The sequence below is a fragment of the Patiria miniata genome, unplaced genomic scaffold (genome assembly GCF_015706575.1).
Source record: "Patiria miniata isolate m_02_andy unplaced genomic scaffold, ASM1570657v1 HiC_scaffold_7, whole genome shotgun sequence".
NCBI classification, from domain to species: Eukaryota; Metazoa; Echinodermata; class Asteroidea; order Valvatida; family Asterinidae; genus Patiria; species Patiria miniata.
In genome coordinates, this window is record NW_024037074.1 from 13456872 (window position 1) to 13477775 (window position 20904).

At 40.4% G+C, this 20904-nt stretch overlaps 2 protein-coding genes across 2 annotated transcripts; both read right to left on the reverse strand.

Annotated features, from left to right (window-relative positions):
* Positions 1 to 2609: 2609 nt before the first annotated feature.
* Positions 2610 to 14260, reverse strand: LOC119744882 (forkhead box protein O3-like). The gene is made up of 2 exons (XM_038221073.1): positions 13624 to 14260; positions 2610 to 4455 (listed from the first exon to the last, which is right to left on the reverse strand). The coding sequence occupies exons 1-2, from the start codon at positions 14026 to 14028 to the stop codon at positions 3094 to 3096; spliced, it is 1767 nt and encodes a 588-aa protein (XP_038077001.1). The 5' UTR covers positions 14029 to 14260; the 3' UTR covers positions 2610 to 3093.
* Positions 14261 to 16202: 1942 nt separating this feature from the next.
* On the reverse strand, positions 16203 to 20832 carry LOC119746440. The gene is made up of 7 exons (XM_038223396.1): positions 20744 to 20832; positions 19842 to 20167; positions 19350 to 19566; positions 18886 to 19016; positions 18423 to 18505; positions 16933 to 17004; positions 16203 to 16528 (listed from the first exon to the last, which is right to left on the reverse strand). The coding sequence occupies exons 2-7, from the start codon at positions 20142 to 20144 to the stop codon at positions 16435 to 16437; spliced, it is 900 nt and encodes a 299-aa protein (XP_038079324.1). The 5' UTR covers positions 20145 to 20167; positions 20744 to 20832; the 3' UTR covers positions 16203 to 16434.
* Positions 20833 to 20904: the final 72 nt, after the last annotated feature.

A 20904-nucleotide genomic window follows, 5' to 3' on the forward strand; every position in this document is an offset into this window, starting at 1 on the left:
AAGTTAGAGCTAGGGCTACAATTGTACGTACGTATTGTACATGTACGGTACGTCGTATGTCGCGCACGTTTCTAACGGTGCCTTGCGCTTCAAAGCTGTGGGATTCTATCTAATTCTACTCCATTGTCTATGGATCAGTGATGTGTCTAGAGGCCACAAGAGACATGTTTTTTTGGGGCGAGGGAGAATGGAAAAGGTTACAAAACATGATACGTGGCCGTGGTGGAAAAATTCAAGCTGCGCTGATGCGAAAACAAACTGGCACTATCTTGCCTGGAGTATGGGGCTTAGATGGATCTAGAACATAACTGTTGTTGTCAGGTGTCAATTTTGTCAAATAAGTAAATTCGAAGACCTTTACATGTAGATGTACATCTACATGTAACAGTACATGGAGATACATGTTCAGTACATGGTCACTATGATATTAAAAGGCTAATAATACTTCAAACATGTACCGCTATAATATAACAATAGATACACACCGTGCAACGGAAATCACTTTGTACAGTAAAAGAGGCAACAGGTTTTGCAAGAAACGTCTTTAACCGTTTTTACTAATGTCAACTATACAGTAGTAATTTGATAATAATGCAATGTAACGTCTTGCTCAAAAGTTGACAAAACTAAAGCCAGATATAGCTGTAGATTGCTGTGATAGTTATCAAAGCTTTATTTTTAGACTCACAGACAGAAGGTTTAACACTTAAAACTGAGCTTGATTAGGTTTTGTAATCAACTTCTCCAGCGCTCCGATATTTCAAGAAAACAATATGATTAATATGAACGATCATTCATGTAAGACGCATCCACGCCTGGTAATCCTATTAAAAAAAAAGACGATTTCCCAATTAGAGTAATTTTGACAATATGATCATATGATCACAAATGCATGACTGCTTTACAACTCCTGCTAATGATGGCGGCTCCTCATTTCTACAGACAGCAAGTGCACAATCAATCAAGCAGGCCTTCATTTGAGCGGGCGGAGAGGGTTAATTAATGATGTGAAAATGGCACTATATGAAGGGGGGGGGGGGATATGGGGGGGGGGGGAGGAAATATGACGAGAGGGGGATGCATAGGCTGGCCATTGTCTATCCAATCAGTGTTATGAAAATATTGATGATAAATTAGGACAGGAACAGAGTTAAGGAAAAACTGTTTGTCTAAGCACTGAAATGAGTAACAAGTTTTGGCTGATACAGTGTACGGTACGTTGTGATTGTGGGTGTAGGTTTTATCTTTCCACTATTGAGGGCGTGCTTTACAAGCGACTTATGCAATGAGTCCATCTGCAGTGTGCCCTGGGCACAAGATGTCGCAAAAGGCCAACAATCTTTTTTACAATGACCACGTACAGAAATCACAATTGTTACAACCGATAAATTGATATTTTGCTGTAGTCCAAACACAACAAACACGTGTACCGTATGTTATCTGATGGCATATTGTGTTCTTTGGAAAAATAAATCAAAGAAAACAATTCTTGAAGGTCAAGACAGCATGACATTTGCAGACTGTGATGTTTTCACGTGAATTCTTTAAAAAAATGAAAAATACCCTCAAGATTGGAGAAAAACAGTTCTGGCCATGTCTCCATCAGATATTATCGAGCATACTGACGACTACGAGAACTCAGATCTTCTGTTTACGTGGACGGCTGAGAACTATTTTTCCCAAACCCCCAAAGGCGTAAGGGGATAAAGTCAAAAGTTCACGCCTTTTGTGGCAGAAATACTACGAAAACACATCAACAAATTCAGGCAGGTGGGCTTACCTAGGTTTTAAAGTTTTCTCTCTTTTTTTTCAGAGGGCAAGTACTTTACTTGTTTTTGTTAACCCTCCCACTGGTCGATCTTGTTCAAGGGAAAAGTTTTCATAATATGGAAACTCAAACTTTTTATTATACTTTTACATTTGTGTGGGACATATTTGTGAGTTGTCTGGAAACATTTCAGTTGCCGGAGATGTATTTTGGAAAGTGCTGTTTACACTTTTACTTTCTTCATGTTGTCAGGAATGGTTCAGTTGCCGAGCTGCATTTTGGAAAGTAAGATTTTTGTTGGGACCCAGAGTAGTGTTTATCTCCAGGTAAAGGCACCGGTGGTAATTGGTTTGGATGAATGTTTACGTACAATTGTACATATATATGCAAATATGCATCAGCCAATTACTGAAGTTAATCAAAATTTAAACAACTTCCGGTATTAAGCATTCACTTGCCCACTTTCACAGAAATTCTCATGTTTGCAAAATCAGCCATTTCCCAACTAAACTTCAGACGTTCAGTGTTGCCTGGCATCACATCGTCAATAAAAAATACTAAAAAAAAACACCAGGGAATCTCTACTTGCTGAATTCAATCAAAATGGGTAAATATTCGTTGCGCTTGTATGGAGAGTGGGTCCTTTTCCATTGGGACGGTGAGGATTCTCCGTATCGGATTTATATTCATGGGGTGATTACCGTGCAAATCTCGCTCTCTCCCAGAAACAAATAGTAGAGTGAAATTCAAGACGGATTCTGACGATAGCCATCGGTGGATTTTCACAGTTCATATTTGAATAATGCAGGATTTGGGGGGGGGGGGGGGGGGTATTTACAAATCAGATCTTTGTAGCATTGGGAAAGTGGGAGAGGAATGAGTTGCATGCATTTTACATGCAACTTTCCGCGGATTTTGTGGGATTGGTTGTCTCGGTTTCCTATTTCCATTGATATTTGGTATTTACAAAATGCAGACACTGTAGCAAATATTGACGGTAAAATGTGATCCTTTAAATCCAACCCAGCTGCGAAGGTCAATGACTCTAGAAAAATGAACTCAGATGAAGGGAGCAAAACTTAAATTTTACAAAATATAGAAAAAAAATGGAATCCATTTTGAATTCACTCAAATTGCTATTCAATAACTGAGCTGCGAACCATCCAATCCTGTGCGTCTCATGCCATGTTGATTCAAAGTTGAAGTCAAAACAAATTTTGACAAGTTTGTTTTTGCCAAAACTCTGGAAGCAATGAGAAATTGGTGAACTAGGATGAGGTAGGAGGGGATAGAAGACTAAAGATGCTATACTAACCTGTGGATTATTAATGCACCCAACTTGGTGTTGACGTCACTGTTTGATTGATGAGTCCCTCAAAGTTGAAATCTAGGTTGCCGTCGTCCATCAGCTCATTCCGAATGACGGAATCAATGTCACAATCCATGCCTTTGAACATGTCAACGTCCAGACTCTGAAGGTCGCTAGGAACCTTGTCGTTGGAGCTGTTCATGGGAATGCTTTGGATGGGTAGGGTCATCGAGGATTGGGTGTACTGGAGATTCATGGCTGCGTGGGTGGGGCTGGACATGTGGTTATTCTGGGCGGCCGTGATGACCGGATTCAGCTGGAGCATGGAAGTGAGGGGGTTACTGGGGCTGGTCTGGGGGCTGAAGCCTTGTAAGGACCGGCCTTGCGCCATGTTGGTCTGCACGCGGCAGGTCGGCTGCAGGTTGGTGGGCCGCTGATGCATCATGCTGCCAGGTTGGAGGGTCGAGTGAGACAGCATGGGATCACGTTTCGACAGGATGGCCCCGTTGGTTGTCATACTGGTATCCTGATGTGGCATCATGGAGAACGAGGCGGGTTGAGGTTGAGGTATGTTAATGAACTGCTGTGACATGTCGGTGACACTCATGGATGGGGAGCAGCGTTGCTGCTGTGGAATAGGACTCATCGCAGAGTTCTGTCCGTAAGGGCTGTACGCAGGGCTTTGGACGTTACTGTGTACGGGGGACCGGTCAGAACCGCTGTAGCTCGGTGCCGGCGAGAACGTCATGTAGCTGTTAGAGTTGCTGGTCACGTTGTTCTGGAATAGATTCCCGCGGCTTGTGTGTTTTGGAGAGGGCCTCATGGGTGTCGGGACTCGGAGCTGCTCAACGGGACTGTTCAGGTCGGAGCTGACCGAGCCGTTTAGGGAGGTGTTTAGACTCATGGCTTGGGCGAGAGACGTCAGTTGGTCGGTGTGTAAGTGATCGGGACTCTCGTAGGGTTGGGTCTGGTGGTGGCCGAGGTCATAGGGTACCGGTGACATGGGTGGGACTTCGTTATCATGCATGTCGTCGATCTGATTGATGGGAGACAGACGACCGCAGCTGCTGGCATTGGAGCTGGCTCGGGAACGGAACTCCGAGCTCAGTGCGAGCGAGAGCGAGTTCTCTGGCTCTCCTTCAAACTTGGGCGTGGGACTGGTGCTCCACTTTGCCCTCTCCTCCAGGACCTTCTTCTTAGCTCGGCCGCGCTTCTTCTCCCACTTGGGATTGTTGGTATCCATGCTTGATGCGCGTCGTCGAGATGACTTGCCCGGCTTAGCATCAGGGTTGATCATCCACCAGGAGCTCTTGCCCGTGCCTTCATTTTGCACTCGCACAAATCGACTGTGCAATGACAAGTTGTGTCTGATAGAATTCTGTAAACAAAGCAAATGAGAAGAAGCAACCAAATTAAAGATCATATATCAAACCTAGATCGTTCAAGCAGCCCCAAGCTTAACCTTTTCCTGCAAACTGCAGGAAATGATGATTTGAAAATTGTTGTGTCAGAAATTATTTTGATGAAAATACCACAACTTTTCTCAAATGCCAATGGCTTTTCCAGAAATTTTATGACAGTCCTTCCCATAGTACATGTACATTGGATAGCGTTTGTGTTGATTGCTGACACAACAAAGACAAAATATCAGTCACCAAAAAAAATTTGCTCTTGCCTTGAAGTAAGTAAGATATTATTAAATTGGACAATTGACTTGAATGGGGTTTGAACCAGCAACCTACAAGAACGCTTCCCTTTGTCGTATAATTGACAATTGATAAAAGAAGATATCCATGGTTTGAATCCCAGAATTTGATCTAACTGTTGTGTAAGGATTTACAATAGAATAATTTAAAAATAAAAATGAAAGTAACTCCTAGTCATAAAGTGCACTGAACGATCAAGACATGTTTTACTATTCTAAAACATCTCTCAACTTCAGAAGCCATCGCTTGACTCTAAATCCAAACTCATATCAACTGTCATCAATCTCATTCATGTAAAATGAGCAGTGACTGTACTTGTAATCACAGGTCAGTCCGTTGCACAGCCAGCCGCCTGTGATAGGCGAAACTGGATTTGATGTCTGCTAACCACAGGTTATCTCATAATTGAAACCTCGGATTACAGCGGAGAACAACGGAGAGAAAGAAAGACTGGTTCCGAGATTGGTTAGTGACCTTCCCGCTTCCAGATCACAGTGGGAAAGAATACTTCTCGCGGCAGGGGGAATCCTAAAACAGCGGTTGGAACCAGTAACCAAAAACGGAAGGGAAAAATTTATATAAAATAATATTACTGACAACTCGCTGCGAACACGGTGAAACGCGTCACTGCTAGCTAGCTGGGAAAAAGCTGCCGGAACTAATGACAAGCAGAGGATAATTAGGTTTAGGAGACAGTGTAGGGTTGCCCGTATGTGATAGCGAGGTAATTAAATGAGCGGGTATCGCAGACGGTATTCTCAGATGCGGCGCGATGCGGGTAATGTAGTCAAAATCCGAGACGGGTTATCATGCACGGATTGGTGCAATCAAGAACGACTGTGATTGGTTTCACATGCCACTAAAAAATACAAAAAATGTCGTTGGAGTGATCTATGTTAAGTACGACCGATGTTCTATCGTTTCGCAGCAAGCTTGCCTTGAATGATTTTGCAGATTTCGCCTCCAGTCATCAAGATTTTTCTAAGAATACTGTTTTTACGTTTTTCGTTTTGTTTGTCACGTCTAGTTTGGATGGTTCTACAATTATTGACACGTACATTTCTCAACATTTATAAGATAGAATAATTGTTCTTAAAAATATTTTTTTTTAAAGCAATTTTCTTGTAAAAAAAAATTATAACACCTTTCTAGGGAATATTTTGTATGCGTGCACAAGCTCATGTACATATTTGTGAACATACGTTGTACATGTTTTTGTTCATGTTCATGCTCAACATTACATACCGGTGGCATGCACATTTACAGCTTGTGCATGCATGCAAACATGTACATTTTTTGTACATGTAACATGTGACTTTTAATCATTTGATGTCCATTATCTTTATGAAGTTGACCTAAGGACTGGGGTCATTACTGATAGGCCAGCCAGCCAATTATAGCACACCCTACATTGCTTATTCAATGACAGTTATATACAATAGGGCTTCATTATCTGTGTTAGGTGATAATACAAAGCTTATTATCTCTGGCGCTAAATCCTCTACCTCAATTTGTTTAATGACTTTACACTTTGCATTACCCATTGAAGTTTGCATATAACAAGGGGTGAGAAACTATCAATCCTTAACCCTAACCCCCTAAAATAGTTCCCCAGGTCTATACCCTAAGAAATCCAACAGAATCTAAGACGGTTACTGCTCAATCCAACACAGTCCCACAAAATCCAATATGCCAAGTTGTTGTGTACCACTGTGAAATGTATAATGACCGATATGTTCAATCCAACAGAATCCGACTGTGCCTTATTTTTCCGTTTCCTGCTGATTCCAAGAGTCCAACTTGTCTTTATTTACCAGTACCCAACAGAATCGCCTATGAATGTTTTCAGTTGCCTGCTGAATCCAACAAATTTGCAAAACTGCAAACTTACTTTAAAAATTGACGTAACAGTACCTTACAAACTTACATATGTAACAGACTAAATCATCCAGATTTATATCTTTTCTTTGGTCTTACGTCAATTTATTTAGAGTTCAGGTATGATAACTTGTGCCAAACCATCAAAGTGTCACATGTTTGTGCAATGACAAAATTTATACAGCAGCGTTGGACATTTTGAGAGAATTGATGCAATGGTCATGGGTCACTTACTGCTGATGACCGCTAGACATGATGGACCGAGCAGAGTCCAGACCACAAGGCCACAGTGAATGGTGGCTGACCAATAGACTGACCGTGACAACTTGCATCGGAATGCCCAACGCTGGACATTGATATGTAGAGTATGCAAGCCTTTTTAGTTTTGTGTGAAATGGCTCATTGTGTTCAAAACAGCAGTCATGCTTATCACCAGTATGCATGTGATGAGTTTGAAAAGGGTCGGTGACGTGAATCCAAGACAACTGAAGAATAATTACCATTAATTTCCGTTTGCACCTCCTTTGTCATTTCTTGCAAGGATAATTCCAGAATATGCAAAATTCAAACTGAGCAGGAACTTCTTTCATCAGGTCGCATGTAAATTCAGAGTGACCGGACAGCGGTAGTTCTGAACACATTAAAATACTGTAAAACCACTTTAATTAACCCTAACTGCCTAACACTCCTCAATCCTCCAAAATCCTCCAGGGGGTTTCGGAGGATTGAGGCTAAATGGAGGATGCAATGCGACAAGTTTGTTGTGTACCCTGTATTGTTTATGTTCAGTTATGCATAGTTGAGCCCTGCATTGTGCTTGATATCCTTCTGAATGTCATTAGCACTGCCTCAACCCAGTGAGGATTTGATGGATTGAGGCAGTGGTCAACCCTCGACTGAACAAATTCAAGAAATAGTGGATGATTTTGGAGGATTGAGGATGAATCCAATTTTTACATGGTGGCAATTGGAGGATTTTGTAGGGTTGAGGATGGTTCCTAGCCAAAAGGACCCAGAGTAGTTAGGGTCAAGTTTCTTCACTGGGTCAAATCAAATAATCAGCATTTAAGCATGATAATGTATGAAGGCAGGAAAGGACATTGCTTAGTGTTTGCATGATGCAACATGCATCATCTTCTGTTCAGGTCTGGACATGTCCTACATGTAGTTTATATAGTAATAGTACTGCTTTTCAACGTGGGCCGCTGAATCAATGGTAAGTTTTTCCGCCCAACCTGGCATAGCTAAAAGCAATAGGAAATCCACACAGGATTATCACTAAAACCATTCAAGAATGGGTTGAAGAGAGCTGTACTTTCATTAAATATGTATGGTCGTTCTAGCTGGGACAAAATGTTCAAATTAAAAATTGTCTAAGATTTCAAGATAAAAGATGAGCAATTTTTCATCAAGATGTATTCCAAAACTCCACATATTTTGACTTTTCAGCTTTTCTTTACAGACTAAAACCTTTTTTGGGGGCGGAATTGTAGAGAGGAAGACTACATTATTTTATTACTCTCTGTAATATGTTGTTATTGGACACCACAGCAATATGTCAATGTTGTTGATTAAGCCAGCCCAACTTCCTGAAAATTGTGATGGATGTTGTATTTTGTTCATGCCTTGTAGAAAAACAGTATGTGCATGTATGTACAGTACGTAGGGAATGTGTACATTTGAGTACAATTGAAGCCCCATGTGCATTCCCATACAGTACAATGCACAACGGAACAAATCCTCCCAAATACCATTACATGCAAATTACACTGGTGACCTCAGATGACCCTGACATCTGGCACACTGCCAAAGGAAATACCTGCTGCCCTATTGATGGTGCCATAACCGAGCATTATGGGATAAGTACGGAGGTTTTTTTTTTTCCCAATCGCACACAGGGCCTACACTGTTTGGCAGAGTACTGGGACAAAGTTCAGCCAGTTGCACGATATCATGCACACAGGGAATTTACACAGGATTACCGATCTCGGGACATGATAAGCATCCAGTGGATTATTGAACTGATTCTCAATTACAGGTCCAGGGGCTTTTTCATGATGCAGGTGGGAGACGTCCAATCAGAACTTTTCATGATAAATGCATTTTTCATTTAAGTTTATGACAAACAGTATCTTAATTCTGCTATTTTCAAGTAATGCTGAAATATTTCACAAGTCAACAACAAACTTTGACGCCATAAAATCTTGACCGATTTCAGGAAAAAATTCAATTGAAACTCTTCCATTCTTTTGCCTGAGTAAAATGAAGTCCAACGACAGCCCTTTGCACAAATTCTGCAGTGTTTGCATACAGTACTTCCCTCATTAAATCAAATTCTCACGGTTGTTTGTTAGTAATGTACCTTCTGCGTGGTATGGTCCAACAGAAAACAAATTCATTACAAATATGAACAGTGACTTGTTTTTCCGTGCGACTATTTTTAGAGTAAAATCAAGTCCATATAACTCAATTTAATCGAATCGCTATCTAGCCTCACGACCTCACCTGTAGTTTAATACCGGCACAAAACCCATAGGTTTATTTCCAATCCTCAAGTTGCTATTTATAGACTAATACTCTATAATATATTCTTGCGCTGCTGTATATAAACAATCGTTCCCAAAATACATGTTTGTGTTTAATCAGTCAGAACCAAGCGTCATTCGCAAGATTCCCTTGACGAATCCTGACTTGAGCCTGCTCCGCTGACGTCACATGGCTTCCCCGTCCCGACGAACATGAGTTGAATAAACTGCCAGCGCCATCCCGCTGCACGATTAGATACGGAGAGCCCCGATGCGGGCTAGTGACACGGAGTACGGCTTCTCCCTAATCACATTTGCCAAGTCTCCTTCAGGATTTTGTCCTCGGGCTGAGGCTCCTATTCATAGCTCGACCGTTCTGCAGGCTACTCTCTCTCTCTATCTCGGCACAACGGATGGACGCAACAACAAGGTATAGCAGAGAGGCCTGCCCCTAGCTGAAGGCTCCGTGGCCAATCTTGCCAGGCCTGTCTTCCTTCCGGAGAGACTGAAATGTGGGAGCCAAAGTTCACTCAGGGCAACCCAGAGTGCAGCCTGACATTTTAGACTGCCATGTGTCAATCACGACAAATATGAGAAAAAAATGTTTACATGACAGACTTTAAGAGCCTGACAATATTATACAGTTTGCAAAACTACACGGACTGCATGACAGGCACAGTTTTACGCGAAAAAATATTCAAATCTTCATGATTACTGCACTATTTTGGTCTTTAACATTAACAATAAACTCTTTTGGACTTCTAAGCAAACTCCGGATGCCAATGTACATGTGCTGGCATATAACAATATGCACTTGTATTGTTTACACACGTGTTTCAGCCAGCATTAATTTCAGTGATGCATTAAATTTGCACAAGTACCCACACATGTACACATGCACTTGTATGAGTATTAAATTAATATCACTGATTTCTACAGCCTTGGGTGATCTTCCTGTTCCAACTCTCCTAAATTATTCCCACTGAGGTCAGCACCAGGTTAAAGGTCAACATGGGTCACATCGTAAATCCATACCAGGCCCATCCAAAAGGCTTCCTCTCAATTCTCACGGGTTTTGAAATTTTTCAAAATGCAAGCATTTCCTTGTTCAAAAATCAGTGTCAGATGACAAACTCGCATTGAAGTACATTTTGCTTGTGGATGTACAATGTAATATTGTGGAATTTACCTAAACATTTTACTAGGGAACTCCAAAAATACCCCATTTCATTGATGAAATTCCCAAACTCCCAATTTAGAAGTGAGGAAAGTTTTATTTGTTTTCATTCCTTTTCTAATAGGCCTAATGGTGTAAACTGTATTAGTTGATTGAATGCTAGGAAATGGACTTTATGTTAAGCAACTTTCAATAAACGAGAAAAAAAAAAACCAAGGAAAATCCAATGTAAACGGGTTTACAAACTAACATACTCTACAGAAATGACCACTAATATGGTTACCTTTCAAACGTGGGCTACTCTGTTTTCTCCCTACTTTTACTGAAATCGGATATGTTATTTTGTGCACGGCAGTGATGGACCAACACACGCTTGCACACTGCATTTCTGATTAAGCCGCCCACGCACGGTGAACCGTGACTAAACGTCACCCACACAAACCCATGAACAGTACAGTAAAGTTAGGCTACCAGCCAGCCTTATGAATAGCGATCGCACTCTGCACACGTTCAATCTGAGGTCATGTGATTCCTATATATTCCGCATATACTTCCACGGTTGACATGTTACCTGATTACTTTTACAGTCAGCAATTAAACTGAGCGAATCCGATAAAAAAAAATTGCGCATACAATTTTTTTGGATTAGAAGTCTTATAGGAAGGGAGGAGGCGATTAAAATATATTGAGCATGAACTTTGGTTCCACTGGTCGGTACGCTGACCATATTGAGCTAACTAGTAAGTACATAACTGCCAATAACAGAACCAGTAGGATACTGCATTTTAATCAAAGTGGATAGGAATAGGATGTTACATGTTAGAGTAGGTATCCCTTTATAAAGGAATAGATTAAACGATGTACATGGAAATAAAAAAAAGAAGTTTTCTATGGCATGTCGTGAGACAATATACACTGGAATGTATGTTTATGGGTTTATCATATCTCGTCAATTAGGCTTTTTGGTACATATACTGGATTTACAGACTTAACAGTATAAAATAACTAAAAAAACCCGCAGTTTCCAGTCTTACTGGGTAATTTCATAGGCGAGCTATTACAAAGTCTGAAACATTATTTTTTATCTATCACATATCTATTTTTGTCATAAAAAGTGTGGTCAGGAAAAATAAATTCCCTCACGTCAAACCCAATTCCAACCCTTACTTCACTCTAACCGCAATACAATTATGAGGTACATGTCGTCAACAAGAACCAAATCATCAACAATTGTGGACAAGGTGCTTTTGTTGGTCCTGCGTCATGCTTGTTTGATTGGATCTTTGTACCCCTCTTCAGGTCCAAAGTGGACCATTGAAGCATTCTATTTTGTAATATCACGTCATGGATATTTTTTGTAAATGGGAATTTTCGGTGTATGACTTGTTCATTTGTGATATTGAAAACTGTTGAACAGACAAAACAAGTTAACGGAACTTTGCACCAGTAACTTGCATACGTTTTACACAGTACAGTTCACACAAGGTATGTAATGTTAGGAATTTTTATTCATTATAGGGAATTGTTTCCATGATTTCGTCATGCCTACAAAAGAGTGCAGTATAAGAGCTAATAAACTGATATTTGATATTCAAATATTTTTTTTCATGTACATACCCTGTACACATATCCACTTGTGAATGATTTAAGGGAGTAATCACGCCAATGCACAAACCTGGTCATCAACATGTTTAGTGAAAAATTAACGGTCCATGTAAAAATCACTTAAGTGTCATTTTTTTCAATAACCGTTTAGCTTTCTTTTAATAAATGACTATCTGTGGAACACTGGGGTTCCAGTTCAGCGGTAATCAAAGGTATTGGTTATTATACTGTTACAATGAATAGAGTATGGTCATTTTCACACAGTTATCACTTATTATCAGTTAGCAGGGAATCCTTCTAGTCACGCAAAGCAGGCATGCTGAAATGCTTCCTAATAGTTTACATTGAGACCAATTACAATTTGAGGCATCACACGATGGGAAAAAAACCAACAAAATATTGACCTCAAGAAAACTTATCCTAAATAGTTTATGTTTCTAGAACAAGGACTTTATAATATTTCAGAACCGGGCATCTCACAAACAAAAGTTTGCGCTGCCTTTTAGTTAGCCTGCAGCCTTCCTGAGATTCCAAAAAAAACCATAGATTGACAAGACTAGGTTGAAAGAATCCCAGAATACACAGTTTAACCTGTAACAAAATGAAAAACTGGGAACAAGGCACCATTGATGGCTCAGTGATGTAAAGTCACGACCCCTTGACCTCTAGACATGTAGGATCCCAGCAGGGAAGTTTCTCCACCAACTCTTAAGACCTGTAATGCACAGTAGTACTACCCTACTGTACTACATGTACAATGTACCTGAATGACATGACTGCCGTTAGTATTTAGCAAGTACTAAACTGAATACGGGATACCAGTGGTGAGCTTTTCTGACTAATGTGTCAAACCCATTTCGGGAAGTTGATTAAACAGTGGATCAGATTTTCCGTGACATCATAAAAAAGACTTTTCCTGTGGTGTCACTTCCCTTGTGCTATAACGGGATCCGGATTAGATAAAGGGCAAATGTGAGGAACGTACAGGTAGCGTGGAAGGAAAGAACGTCAATTTTGGAGTTGTTCAGAGAATGATAAACATCTGGAGACAATGGTCTGAAACGACCGGAAAATACTACAACCGTTACGTGTAGGTGAACTTTCCACAAGTTAACCTGAACAAATAAAGTCATTAGTACACGAAATTTGGACCAAGTAATTGAATGAAAATCAACAAATATTTTTATAAAGGTTGGCAAACAAAATGTAGGAGGGTAAGTGCACACATCACTAATTCATAGTGCTAGGGGTACATCATAACATGACCATGATGACACAATTGAATGCAACTAATTTAATAATAATGTCATGAAATAATTTAACGAGAAACTTAAAAATCCTTGTTAACCAGTACGCCTACAGTACATCTGAAGTTAGTACATGTACTAAGTGGGAAAGATACTTTCTACATAGCAATAGCATGGGGGATTAACGAGGCACACTATTGATTGTTATTAAAAAAAATTAAACCAGGCATGTCATGAAAAGCATAAACAGTAAAACTTTAAAAAAGTGTTTCACAGTTTTACCCTCAAGTGAGGCATGTTTTAATAGTTTCATATTTATTCATGAGTTACTGTAAATGGTAAGTCAAGGGAAATAATGAAGCCCAAAAATGAATGTCCCTTGACAGAAAGAGACCGTGACAAACTTACTTTCCATCCCGCCGAACTGTTGCTGTCACCCTTGTCCTTGAAGAAGGGGACATTTTTGACCATCCAGTCGTAAATTTGTGACAGTGTCAGCCTCTGCTCTGGCGCACTTTGGATCGCTTTTGTGATCAAGTCCGCGTAAGACAAGTTTCCCCAAGCATTTCTCCGGGAACAGTTCTTTCTGTTGGTGGCAACGGCAGCCAAATCCTGCTTGATGTCGGGACTTTCGACCTGTTGCACGGGAAGATTAGGGTCCTGGATCTCCTCAGCCACGGCAGCGGGCGTGCCTTCCCCGGACGACGGTTGTGGCCCGGACGGTTTCTTCAGAAAGTCCGGTCGCCGGAGTGGCCAAGTGCAGGAGCGAGGACGAGCCTGTGGCTCGTCGAAATCGGGATCAATGTCGGCCATGGTTATTAAATCCAAGCTTTACAGCATTCAGTTATGGTCTTTTGGTGTTGTGGAGTGTGGATCATCAAATGACAACGAGTAGGACAAGTAGGAATAGTGTGGACAACTTCGCGGTACCGTGTTCAGTTCAGCTGGCCACCATTTTTATGCACGATATATCATGTCAGTCAATTCGCATAGCGCCACACGTTAACTGAACTGTACTGCAACCGCACATACAGTGCACTATGCATATAGCGCGCGCGTGCATGTCATGCACACGACATTTACATACAATCGTGACGTCAGTGACTGAGGCAATCAAAAACCCGCGCTGATTGGACAAGAGATAATCTATTTAACTAGCCAGTCGATTTCTTTATTATGTATGTAGTCATTCTAGTTCACTTCCGAAATATGCTCATTTATATTTTTAGATGATGAAATTCACCAAAACGTATGCATTTTTTGTTTGAAAAATGAAAAGAAATACACAAGCTGAGATACAGAGCTAAACAATAATTAGATCATCAAATGATTTCGAAGTTCCCTGACAAAAAGCGAAAAGAAAAAAGTTTGAAGCGTGTTTAAGGAGCAGAGTAGAGAAACACATCTTTAAATTTTATTGCAAGTTGAAGCAGTTGAAATATTGTTGGCTTAGTGTTAAATAAATGTAACAAAATGCTGCTCTTTCATTTTCTAAAATTCCAATTCTAAAATCAGGCATTGTGAGGACATAATGAGGAAACATTTAAAACATTCTATAAATACTTTTCTTAGAAATTGTTGAGAAAGTGACCTTTCGTCAAAGTTGTTTTGGTACATGTATGCGGAGCATCTATAAAATTAAAAAGGTAATACATTCACGAACGTTTCACGGAACTTGGAAAAAGCGATATTTAATATCATTTAATTAAAGTCCTACACTATGCTCGCTCGCAAACAGAAGCAAAAGAGACTTCCTCTTTCGGAGGCGGATCGAGGATGAGGGCGTGTTAAGGAAATGTTTAGTGACGTCATTTTGACACATCGCCGGCCAGAGAGGAAGCTTGTTGCCTTGTTCTCTGTCTTGTTTTGCTGGTATTTTTTTCTTTTCAAACTTATTTAGGGGGAGGGGCAAGGAGCCAGGGTGATAAGAAGCATTGACATTTACTTCCCCATTATTATACATTCATTCGTCCATTCCCCCACCCCCCTCCCCCGATTATGGATTCGGGTTGCATTGCCGGATGCTTTGGATGCTTTTCTGTATTATTACTATACTCCACGAAAAAGTAGTACCGATTCATTACGCCCCTCCCACTCTCCACGTGGGCACTGCGCACGTGGGCAACATCACGTGCGTCTGCGCCTCTACTGGTTTCAGACGCGCGCGTTATATAGGTCACGTATTTTTATGATCCGCTTGATCATAATTGGTTGTGATTGGTCAAAACTTCATTGGGCGGGGCTGAATGGATCGGCCACATCCCCTGTATATCTTGCAAGTACATGTACATTGTACATTACATGTACAGTACATGACTTTGTCGTACAATTATGTGGCGAGTAATGAATGGTTTCCCACGCCTTCACTAAAACTTTCTTCTCTATTAACTGTCAGTTGTTTAATCGTGTGCCATCCTAGAAATGTTGCCCATCACAATCTGGCAACTTTATGACCTGGGGCTTAACTTTTTGCTGATTGGGTCGACCTACTTAAACCGCGAGCCGATGCTCTTGTCAAGATTATTAAAAAAAAAACACCCAAATTTATTAGAAATTGCCTTTTATTGTTGCTGTTAAATTCCCTGTGCTGCGCGAGTTTCCAGGAATTTGAGCGACGCTCGTAATTTTGGCTTAATACATTCAAGGCCACAACACAGGGAAATGAACAAATGGCTCTTTATTTAGCCAGCACGTCGGCAATGATCGTAAAATTATGAGTTTTCTGGCTCTGAGAACATTAATAATTGAGAATTTGATGACAGCATCGTGGAATTTTGTTTATTCATGGGGAAAACTTTCAAGTCAAAAACAATTATTAGGACAGAAATAAAAAGGGGAGAGGTCAATATAAGGTCACCATTGCAAAACAGGCAACTAAAATCATCTTTTACACAAAGTCTAGAAAAACAAATCATAAAAGAGTACTAAGGATCATTTTAAATTTAAATGAAGTGACAATAAAAGAGTTGACGACAAACAGCAAAATGTGTTTTTGTTTTACACTTAACATTTATTTAAATTTCAGAATGAACATGGATGACGTGAACAGTTGTACATAACATGGTTTATATTTATCGGCAAATACTTGTGATATTAAAGGGACGGATTTTTACAACATGCATATTCTTGGTAACAATCCTCTCAACAACTTCTTATCAATATTTAAATTTTTTTTGCATATTCATAACCCAAAGGTCCATGTTTGAAACTAGAATCAGGTCACGTTGAATATTCATGTCTTCTGAGGGCGTGGCTAACTGCACTGGCAGAAGTCAGTAGTTGGAGTAGCGCACTGTTAACTTCATCTTCAAGACTTTGGAAAAGGAAAAGAAAAGAAAATATCCAGATTATATGACCAATTACATATCAAGTTGCTCTTATTGGTATCCATTCATAACCCCTGAAGCCCCCCCCCCCCTTCACCTTAGGAGAAAAAAAATTAAAACAGTTTATTTTGCTCGTCATGCTAAACAAATACACATTTTTAACTTATACCAAATTCAATTTGATTATTTTTTGCATTTCATTATAGATCATTTGTATTCAGTGGCCATCTTTGTGGTATTTTTTTCGTTATTTTAATTCATTCACAATGAACACACAAGAGGTCTCCTCTGGAACAAAAACACACACCTCCAAGATGGCTGCAATGCAAAGAATCTATTGCTTCATTAATGGATTGATTGATTCTTGACATGATTTTGTTATTATACCCACCTGTTGTTCGGATGATAGAGTTGAATCGTTTCCTCATCTTGCATGCTGTAGCTGGAACTAGAAGATTCCTCCCTGAGAAATAAGAAACAAGATCAGAAAAGGGAAGAATGGGAACTTTAAAATAAACTTCAGGATTCTTTAGCACTTATGAAAAGGATTTGAAATGCGTCGATCAATTGTTTTGTTGTTGCATTTTATGATTTACTTGCGGAGTGATGTTAGCTTGTATGGAGAGTTTAAGGTGTTTTTGAAGAAAAAAAATGATTATGACGTTAATAAAATAAAATTATGATGTTATTCCACACAGTCAACAGGTGCAAAAAAAATTGATAGCATTTTTTTCAGACACTGGTTTTCTTATTTTTCTAATTCTGTTAAAAATTAACAGCTGGCAAAGGATTTGTTCCAAAGCACCTGTAGATGTTTTTGTTTACTTTTCAATCAATCTTGCGTATAAATGGGGTCTTTTAACAATGCCATTCTCTTCCAAAATAAACAAACTATTGAGTGCGTCACTCAACAAACGCTCTTGTTACAAACAGTTCAACAACTTTACAAACATAAAATCCACTCTGAACAAAGACAAGATTTTCAACACACAATTGGATAATGGCAGCGTAAAGATAAACCAGGTTATTTATAGAAAGCATTTCTGAACCTGCCTAGGGGACTTTTCATAAATATTTCCGTATCAGTCATATTGTAGACGTCTCTGGCAATCTTTGTATGACATTTTATGCTGTTCATTATGATTTAATGCACTCCAACCGTCAGATCTTATTAGTAGATAAATACACGCTGCACATTTTTACACGCATGAGTCATTACTGAAGTATTTCGTTCAGTTATCTGCTGTCACGGTCTGATGAGGGAAGCACATAACAGAGCGAAAGAGCACATAATTTTATAAGTGGAAGGCCCAAATCTGTGGATATCATATCCAATAATTAGATTCTTGTCATATGACACTTCTCATACATTTTGAAAGACATTTTTCTTCTGTGATGTTCTTTTTTGTAAAGATTATTGTTGATGACAATTTCTTTTGAAAGCGTATTTAGGTTAGCAAGTGCACTGCAAGGCTTAATGTGACAAATGAACAATAAGTTGGGCAACATTTAAGTAACAGATTCCTGGTTCAGTAAGTAAGTGTAATGCGTTACAAGGGTTGAGTGGGTGGGAGGGGGTGGGGGAATCTGGGAGGGGGTATCTGGGAGGGGGGTATCTGGGAGGGGAGTATCTGGGGGAGGGTATCTGGGAGGGGGTATCTGGGAGGGGGTATCTGGAAGGGGGTATCTGGAAGGGGGTATCTGGAAGGGGGTATCTGGAAATGGGGTATCTGGAAATGGGGTATCTGGGAGGGGGTATGGGGGGGTATCTGGGAGGGGGAATCCGGGAGGGGGGTATCTGGGAGGGGGCGTATCTGGGAGGGGGTTTCCGGGAGGGGGGTATCGGGGGGGGGGGGGGGGGGGGGTGTTAAAGACACTCACATTTGTGGTTTCTCAGAGGAGTTCATAGGAGACCATGCATAGTTTGCGTCCCCGTTGCCGGCTGGTTGATCATAAACTGCTCTCTGAAATGTAGATAAAATTACTGCTAAAATGTAGAAATGCTTAACTCTTGATTGTCAGTTTTCTATAGAATAGAAAAACATGCATTTGTCTGTGCAAAACCAGGTGTTATCCATCTGTGTTTTGCCCAGATAGACTAACCCAGTTAACAAAATTAGAAGCCATTTTGAGGTGGCACCACATTTGCGGGCACGCCGCACGCGTTCTTAGAGACAAGGTGTGTGCTCATTATGGTAACCCTAGTGATTGAAGGAGCCCGGAGTGCATGCATAGAGTACAACTCACCCGAGCCTGGTGCTACTGCAGAAAACAGCCGTTGCCAGATTAGTCTGTATTGGAACGACTGAAGTGACTCTTTCAGTACACAAGGCTCGAACTTTACCTGTTCAGTGACTGCCTCATTCCCAGGGGAAAGCAACTGCCTGTGCTGCTGATGGTGGTCGGATATGAGGTTGTGAAGGTTGACTCTGAAGGCTTCAATCTCTGCCTCGACTAACTGGCTCAAGCTGTAATCTGAACGGATGTGAAATATCACAGACATAAACATTAACGAGAAACATAAGGATTCTCAAAGGAACATTGGGTTATCATACAACAATCCTCATATTAAACTTTCAATACAGAGTGAGTAAAAAAAAGAAGAAACCCAAATTTCAGGACCATTTTATTAATGAATTTCTGCATGCAGCACTTTCAAATTCTAGGATATTAAAGCTCAATTAATAAGCTTTCTTTTAGTACAAGAATAATTCAAATCAGTCATATTCTTTTCAAGTTACGGAATTTTGACTTGTGGTAAATTTTGTGATGGGCTTGCCTAACGCCCTGATCCTCGGCTATCCATACCTATTCCACTCAGTACATCATCTGGTTCAGTCTGTTGCGTGTCTAGGTCCCTTTGTAAGTCACCCTGGGTGTTCACTGGTGGACCGTCCCATCGATACTCATGCTGCCTTTCTGGTAGGTAGGAGAGACTTGGAGGTTTGCCGTCCTCACCGTTTCCAGCGTCTCTGTCAGGTGTGGGTTCTCGAGATGTCTGGTAAGTCTCAAACAGGCATGTGTCCTGTTGGTAAAAGGGTTGGGTAGGGTTGTTTAAGCTACTGGTTTATGGAGGGCAGCCTCACCTTGATGTCACACCCGATGGCCACACCCTTTAGGTGACACCCCCAAAATGATGACACCCAAAAGTCAACACCCTCAACATCATAGGTCATTTTACTCCTTGTCTTAAAATCAAAATAGAAACTTAGGGAAATGTAAAACTCATAAAATATACCGAAAAATAAACTATAAAAGTCGGAGTCTTTGTCAAGAGGAAGTTTTTTCTTCTAATCTTACTCTGCAAGTTGTATGGCCGCAAAACTCCCTCAAACTCGGATTCAGGCCAGTCTGGTACCTTTCCTTCCTCTTGTTCAGTTCCCAATCAGATGGCATTCCCGAGTTCAGGTTAGCCAGTAGTTTGGTGCTGAATTCGCTCTGTACCGAGGCACAGTGATGACTGCTGTCTGTAATGGATAGAATATCATTCTCCATTGTGGTGGGCTCAATGGAGGGCGCCCTCTTACAGGTGCTGTTGATCAGGTAGTGCTGGAGGGTCTTGCACTCAACTGGAGCGTTGCTAGGTGATCCTGATGAGAACATCCTCAGGGCGAGATTCTGAAACGCTGAATGTAATTTGAAGCGTTATTTGAAAGTTATTTGAAGCGCAGTGAGCTTTGTTACACTTAATTTGGGTACACAAGAAAACTTGCAATCTCCTGATGCAATTTATTTTTTTATCATTTATATTTAATAAGGGAAGTCTGCTGTACGTTGTGCTAAGTTTAGTTAGGTTGAAAAGTCATTTTGAAATTAGCTGAAATATCCAGCTCACTAAACTCATGATATGGGGAGAATCTTCTGGCGAATCTCCCCATGTCATGAGCCTAGTGTGGCAGTGAGCTTGATATTACATGTGTTTTTCAAGCTAGTATTTTGACAAGTGCAAAGTTCAAGTTGTTATGTTAGACAGTCCAAAACTGATGTTTAACTTGGCCAAGCTAAGCAGACATGGCAGAACACTTTCGTTTCACTTTTCCCGAACCGAATTTTCGGGGATTTTTTACTTCAATTATTATGGCCTATGTAAGTATTATACAGAACAGTGCAAACCATCATGCCCTACTTTTTCAAAGTGTTATGCATCACATAAAAAACTTATTCAGACATGATTTTATTTCTTTAGAACTTATGGAACTTACTTGTTTGCTCCAAATGCTCCAAAACACATTTCTTTTCTTCTGTTTGAAAACAGCGCCCTCAATCAGCAATCTGGCGAGCGACCTCATTCGTAAACTTCCATTCGTGGTGGCGCACTTCAATTTGAGTGGGCGCTAACTTTAATGACGCTACTTACGTACAA

Excerpts from the sequence above, each read along its gene's own strand:
- LOC119744882 (XM_038221073.1), bottom strand. The coding sequence starts at position 14,028 with ATGGCCGACATTGATCCCGATTTCGACGAGCCACAGGCTCGTCCTCGC. Across the intron at positions 4,456-13,623 it reads ACAGTTCGGCGGGATGGAAA|AATTCTATCAGACACAACTT; the intron begins GTAAGTTTGTCA and ends CTTTGTTTACAG.
- LOC119746440 (XM_038223396.1), bottom strand. The coding sequence starts at position 20,144 with ATGTTCTCATCAGGATCACCTAGCAACGCTCCAGTTGAGTGCAAGACC. Across the intron at positions 19,567-19,841 it reads GCGGCCATACAACTTGCAGA|GACACATGCCTGTTTGAGAC; the intron begins GTAAGATTAGAA and ends TTTTACCAACAG. Across the intron at positions 16,529-16,932 it reads CTCTATCATCCGAACAACAG|TCTTGAAGATGAAGTTAACA; the intron begins GTGGGTATAATA and ends CCTTTTCCAAAG.